This window comes from Pelophylax lessonae (genome assembly GCF_965119305.1).
Source record: "Pelophylax lessonae genome assembly, chromosome: 2".
NCBI classification, from domain to species: Eukaryota; Metazoa; Chordata; class Amphibia; order Anura; family Ranidae; genus Pelophylax; species Pelophylax lessonae.
Window position 1 is genome coordinate 320,811,381 of NC_138769.1, and position 7,193 is coordinate 320,818,573.

Genomic DNA, 7,193 nt, shown 5'->3' on the forward strand with positions numbered 1-7,193 from the left:
AGCAGTGGGCCACTATTCCTCCCACTAAAGACAACAATGGGAGATTATTTACCCCCACTGATGCTGGGACATTTTTTACCCCCACTGGCCACAGTCCAGGCCCCCTAAAGTCTGAAGGACAATAAACTGGACCTTTCTTTAGAGACCCCTGTCCTGGAGGGATCCCACAGGCATTGTATATGCATATTTACATTTTTTAAAGCTGGACCAATGTAACCATGTACAAAATGCTATATCTAAAATTCTTCTTTAAAAGCGAAGTTCACCTTTAAAAAAATAAATAAATGCACATATTTTGCAGGGAAACAAAAATGTGCATTTATTTATTTATTTTATTTTTTTTAACAGGAGCCTACAAAGTTCAAACACTTCCTCAAGCTCTCTGCCCATACCTCTGTAGCTCAGGCTTTCAGCTGCAGAAGTATCAATGAACCATGAGTGCGCTGAGCACCGCACCTATAGTCTAAACAGAGCTACAAGTTTAAGTAAAAAAAGGTTTTTGGTGAAAACCAAAAGAAACTGCGCAAATGGTTAATACCGTGATATTGTGAGAAAATTAATTGGTAAGTGTATAGATAAATAAAATATAAATCCTATGTATCTTATTGTGACTTTATAAGGAATTTCTTCCTTACTGTGAGCAGCAAACAAAATCCCCTGATCCCCTGATGACGTCAGCTCGTACTGACGAAACGTGCGTCGGGAACGTGAGACCGTAGCCACTTCCGTGTTGGAGGAGCACTGGCGTTCGGCAGTGCTCATCATCCCGCTGCTTACTTGTGATAAAGCGATTGATGTATGGAGATTCTAGTAAGTGTAAACCTTTTAAAATAAAAGCGATATGTTTAGACTTACTACACCATGAGAGTCTCTTTCTGCTCTATTTATGTCCGCCACGAGATCCGAGCTGTACTCTAAAAGGCTTGACATAGAAATATGTACTGTGGAGCTGAGGATCGTATACTGAGTGGATTACATGTCTATGTGACCCCCTATAATCAAGGGGTCATATATTTCCGGTAAGGAGTACCTTACTTGATCACTGGGTGAAGTGTGGAGGTGAAGGCTTATTCTGCACCATTATCAAGTCTCTGCTATACTTAGTGACACCAATGCTATATGGACTTTTTGTTTCTCTGTTGCTGCACATGGACTTTGCACTTTGTGATGCCTAGCTTTGATTGATGATTTTCCACATTATTTTATGAATATGAACGATCGGCCGTCTTTTGTCCCCGGGCTGTCGTGTCTGTTGAAAAGTGCAAAAGACTGCACACGAATTTTGTCGGCCAACAACAGCCGACTGCAGAAGTGATGTCATGTGATGGTTAGCTTTCCCTGTGTTTTTTCTTTTCTGAGCATGCCCAGTCTTGCAAATCTGCTGTCTGTCGGCCGAATTCTGTACTGACTGGCGAACAATCGGCCGTTCTGGTGTCGGCATACAAAAATTTTAATGCTTGCACGACAGATTCTGTTCGGCCGAAAGTGCGCTGTTGGCTGTCGGAAGCATCATACTAACAAGCTGAAAATCGGCCGATCAGTCGTCGGCCGAATCTTTTCGGCCGACAATCTGCACGTGTGTACGGGCCTTTACAGCGGCTGAGGGGGGGAGAACCATTGACGCATATGGTCATGGGGGGTGGGAGTATTTGCAACAGGTTTCAATAAAAAAAGTTATATATTCTCATCAGCTTTAAAACTAAACATATGTGGTAAGAGAATCCAGCTAACCAAATCTACAAGCAATTTAGCAACAGAAGGCTAACTGCTTCAGTCCACCCAAAACCTTGTGTTGCATAGACGGGTTGACCCTTTATTTGCACATTTATGTAGTAACCCAAGGTGGAGTGTTGTAGAGATCAGACTACAGTAGATATAATTATGGCACCAGTGGTAACATGCAATTATATCTAGGGAGACTAGTTGTGTGTCAATCAAAATATCTATTGCTTTGGAAACCATTATTAGTCAGAACATTTGTAAATCAAGTATATGGTGTCAGACATTTGACTACACCTTGTACTATTAACAAAGGCTGCTTTGATCTACACATTTATAGATACATTTAGGCGGTAATAACACTTCAGCATCTTTGATCACTTTTTTTCACAGGTTTTTTTAAAAAAAACAAATTTTAAAGTTTGTACAGGAGCTGAAGTGTTTTTTTTGCAGGTGTTTTTGACTGAGCATCTTTTTAGATTCTATTTAGCCAATGCAAAACTAGTCACAAGGTAAAAAAACAACAAAATTGCACATTTTCCAGATGTTCCTTTTGAAGTCTATTGGGGGGTCAAAATCCATTGAAGCCTGTAGCCCATAAGAAGCCAATATACCTTTTCAAGCTACAAGCTTGGGTACTCACAACTCTGGCCAGTTCAGTAGGAACCTGCTGAATTTCGATCTGTGTATAGTCCTGCCTGTTCAACAGGAGCTGATCGTTGGCTTCTGTTATGCGATCCTGCTGGAAAGCCCCCATTCGATCAGCAAGAAGGGAGGGGGGATCCCCATTGCGCAGTGGGGGCGATCCCTGCATCCACATCACTTGGAACAGATGCAGGAAATCTGAGGTTCCCCCCCCATTCAGTCCACTGACTGAAAGAAAAAAAAAAAAAAACTCAGTGGGGTTCGACTGTCTCCCCAGCTTTACACTACGCCGCCCAGGTGTGAACAGCTACCATTTAAATATGTGCGATTTTGGATGTTGAGAGCTTTGGAACTTCAAGCTACAAAATGTTCAGATGTGGATAGGGCATAAAGGGCCACCATGCACATTAGAATATGACCATACAAGCAACTTTAGATTTACCAAAACTCTCTAATATGAGGACCACCCTAAAACTATCCAATTAATGTGTATCCAATAAAGAGGCAGGCCCTGTCACTACATAGAGCAAGGGTCCCAAAAACTTTCCTTCAATCTTTAGGGGGCCAGACTGAGGCCAGTGGGAGTAGAAAATGCCCTGGCATTAATAAAATGCCATAGGCTTGGTGGTCAGTGGGAGTAAAAAAAAAATGACATCGCTGGCCTCAGCGAGAGAAACAGTGACCCATCTTTGGTGTCAGCGGGAAGATTACTTCCCCATCTTTAGTGTCAGCGGGAAGATTACTTCCCCATCTTTAGTGTCAGCGGGAAGATTACTTCCCCATCTTTAGTGTCAGCGGGAAGATTACTTCCCCATCTTTAGTGTCAGCGGGAAGATTACTTCCCCATCTTTAGTGTCAGCGGGAAGATTACTTCCCCATCTTTAGTGTCAGCGGGAAGATTACTTCCCCATCTTTAGTGTCAGCGGGAAGATTACTTCCCCATCTTTAGTGTCAGCGGGAGGATTACTTCCCCATCTTTAGTGTCAGCGGGAGGATTACTTCCCCATCTTTAGTGTCAGCGGGAAGATTACTTCCCCATCTTTAGTGTCAGCGGGAAGATTACTTCCCCATCTTTAGTGTCAGCGGGAAGATTACTTCCCCATCTTTAGTGTCAGCGGGAAGATTACTTCCCCATCTTTAGTGTCAGCGGGAAGATTACTTCCCCATCTTTAGTGTCAGCGGGAAGATTACTTCCCCATCTTTAGTGTCAGCGGGAAGATTACTTCCCCATCTTTAGTGTCAGCGGGAGGATTACTTCCCCATCTTTAGTGTCAGCGGGAGGATTACTTCCCCATCTTTAGTGTCAGCGGGAGGATTACTTCCCCCATCTTTAGTGTCAGCGGGAGGATTACTTCCCCATCTTTAGTGTCAGCGGGAGGATTACTTCCCCATCTTTAGTGTCAGCGGGAGGATTACTTCCCCATCTTTAGTGTCAGCGGGAGGATTACTTCCCCATCTTTAGTGTCAGCGGGAGGATTACTTCCCCATCTTTAGTGTCAGTGGGAGGATTACTTCCCCATCTTTAGTGTCAGCAGGAAGGAATAGTGCTCCAGGTGCTCAATAAAAGCAAGCAAAGGGCCACAGTGTGGTGACCCCTGACCACCCTAAAACTATCCATTTAATGTGTATGCAATAAAGAGGCAGGCCCTGGCACTACATAGAGCAGGGGTCCCAAAAACTTTCCTTCAAACTTTAGGGGGCCAGACTGAGGCCAGTGGGAGTAGAAAATTACATCGCCGGCGTCAGCGAGTGGGAGGAATAGTTCCCCATCTATGGGGTCAGTGGGAGGAATAGTTCCCCATCTATGGGGTCAGTGGGAGGAATAGTTCCCCATCTATGGGGTCAGTGGGAGGAATAGTTCCCCATCTATGGGGTCAGTGGGAGGAATAGTTCCCCATCTATGGGGTCAGTGGGAGGAATAGTTCCCCATCTATGGGGTCAGTGGGAGGAATAGTTCCCCATCTATGGGGTCAGTGGGAGGAATAGTTCCCCATCTATGGGGTCAGTGGGAGGAATAGTTCCCCATCTATGGGGTCAGTGGGAGGAATAGTGCCCCATCTATGGGGTCAGTGGGAGGAATAGTGCCCCATCTATGGGGTCAGTGGGAGGAATAGTGCCCCATCTATGGGGTCAGTGGGAGGAATAGTGCCCCATCTATGGGGTCAGTGGGAGGAATAGTTCCCCATCTATGGGGTCAGTGGGAGGAATAGTTTCCCATCTTTGAGGGTCAGTGGGAGGAATAGTTCCCCATCTTTGAGGGTCAGTGGGAGGAATAGTTCCCCATCTTTGAGGGTCAGTGGGAGGAATAGTTCCCCATCTTTGAGGGTCAGTGGGAGGAATAGTTCCCCATCTATGGGGTCAGTGGGAGGAATAGTTCCCCATCTATGGGGTCAGTGGGAGGAATAGTTCCCCATCTATGGGGTCAGTGGGAGGAATAGTTCCCCATCTATGGGGTCAGTGGGAGGAATAGTTCCCCATCTATGGGGTCAGTGGGAGGAATAGTTCCCCATCTATGGGGTCAGTGGGAGGAATAGTTCCCCATCTATGGGGTCAGTGGGAGGAATAGTTCCACATCTTTGAGGGTCAGTGGGAGGAATAGTTCCACATCTTTGAGGGTCAGTGGGAGGAATAGTTCCACATCTTTGAGGGTCAGTGGGAGGAATAGTTCCCCATCTATGGGGTCAGTGGGAGGATTCGTGCCTTATTTCAGTGTAAGGAATAGTGCTCCAGGGGACCACAGTGTGGTGACCCCTGACCAAGGTTGGTAGATCTAATAGAGATTGTACAGTGTATGGCAAGCTTTACTCGTTGAGGGGTACAATCATTCATGACTATAACCACAGCATGTAAACAATGCACAGGATACTGTAGGGTACATGCATAGCCTGAATGTCATACAATGTTAGGACAGCAATAGATGTCAGTACCAGGCACTGCCTGTCACTCACCCAGCTTCATCAGACAAGCCAGAAGAATCCACAAGGCGATCTCGAAGGGATCACGGATATGATTGTAGTCCAGGTCAAGCACAGGGAAGTGTTTTCTACGTTTGGGTTTAGAAGTGTCATTGCCAGCAGTATGGTGGGGATCCGGGACGACTCCTTCATCATAAGGGGTGATGCCTGGGGGGTGAGAGTCTGGATTGACATCAGAGGCAGCAACAGGAACCAGTAGCAGCAGTGCCAGGAGGAAGATGGCAATCAGTGCCCATCTGAAGTTGGGGAAGATCCTCATCTTCATGGTGAGCTATGAGGGGTTTCCTATAAACAGCAGAGACTATAATGTGCTCTCATACAGTGTCCATATATACAGACACAGCTAAAGGATCCTGCACCCAGCACATACTGCTTCCCCTTCACCTCACTCATATACACTGTCCCAGCAGGAACATACACGGAACGCTCCAATCAATGGGCTGCTCAGGGTACATGCTATTTCCTGGACACAGGCTGCTATCATAGGAGAAGGAGCAGGTCTTCCGGGGTATGACTCTCAGTCTGTCCTCTTCCAGCTCTGTAATGAGGCATGTGACGGAAAACTTCTCTATCCACCACCTAGGACACCGGACTACACCGGCTCTCTATCATATGTCTGCTCACAGTGCTCAGGACCACCCCGGCTTCGTGTGAAGCCTCTCATCCCAGGCACCGCCTTCCCTCTACGAGCGACCAGCCTCCTCCTCCTCTGACTGGCTGCTGATAGCGAGAGGAAGCTCGGCCAGCTCAAGAGCTCGGGAGGGGCGCCTGGGGGAAAGCCAGTTGGAAGGGCGACCTCTGCTGGTGTGGAGCTGGAACCGAACAAACTATTTGTAGCATCTGAGCGTTATGGCGTCATTGATTAGGTCTACTTCTCATAGAGACGGGTAAAGCTGGATACACAACTTTTGTTGTCAGATTTCCTTTAGATTTACCTTTATATGTAGTGCAGGGGCCTGCCTGATTACCTACAAATTGAAAGTGTTTAGGTTTGACCTCATATTATATGGTGTAGCATATAATGATATTGTATAGTGTGTATTAGTGATTGACCGATATCGTTTTTTTGTTGCCGATACTGATAGTTTGGCCAATGCATATCGGGATTGATACCGATATTTTCGGACATTTAAAAAATATATATATTTTTTTTACTTGACAGGTACACTTGTGGAGGGATATGGGGGTCTAAAAGACCCTAAACCCCTCCTTTGCACTTAACCGCTTGCCGACCGCCGCACGACTATTTACTGCGGCGGTCAGCCCCTCACAGGCAAAGCGAGGTGGGGCTACGTCGCTAGCCTGTGAGGCTCTAGGGAGCGAGCACACGCCGCCGGAGGCGCGCTCCCACTCGCTCACGGACCCCCCGCGCGTGTGCCCGGCGGCACTCGCGATCTTCCGTTAGTTAGTAAACGCAATAACTTTTGCGCAAACCAATCAAAATACACTTTTTGCGATTTTTTTTTTTTTTTTTTTTGTTTACCAAACATATGTAGCAGAAAACAAATTGGCCTAAAATGTTAAAAAATTTTGATTTTTACATTTTTATTTGGGGAGAATTTCATATAAAAAAATGTGAAAAATATTGTTATTTTTGCAAAATTTACGCTCTTTTTTTGTTTATAGCGCATGATCAAAAAATCGCACAGGTGATCAAATACCACCAAAAGAAAGCTCTGTTTGTGGGAAAAAAAGGATGTCAAATTCGTTTGGGTACAGCGTCGCACGACCGCGCAATTGTCCGTTAAAATCACGCAGTGCCGAATCGCAAAATAGGCCCTGGTCAGGAAGGGGGTAAAATCTTCCGGGGCTTAAGTGGTTAAAAGCATTCAAAACGGCAAGTTTGGCTGTTTT

The 7,193-nt window shown here is 45.8% G+C and overlaps 1 protein-coding gene across 1 annotated transcript in view; it reads right to left on the minus strand.

Moving 5' to 3' along the window:
- SLC9A1 (solute carrier family 9 member A1) overlaps nt 1-5,902 on the minus strand; it is a 155,437-nt gene extending 149,535 nt beyond the window's left edge. Inside the window, exon 1 of the mRNA XM_082248060.1 lies at nt 5,313-5,902. Within this exon, the coding sequence (XP_082104186.1) occupies nt 5,313-5,604 (292 nt within the window). The 5' untranslated portion in view covers nt 5,605-5,902. The remainder of the gene's footprint in view (nt 1-5,312) is intronic.
- Nucleotides 5,903-7,193: the final 1,291 nt, after the last annotated feature.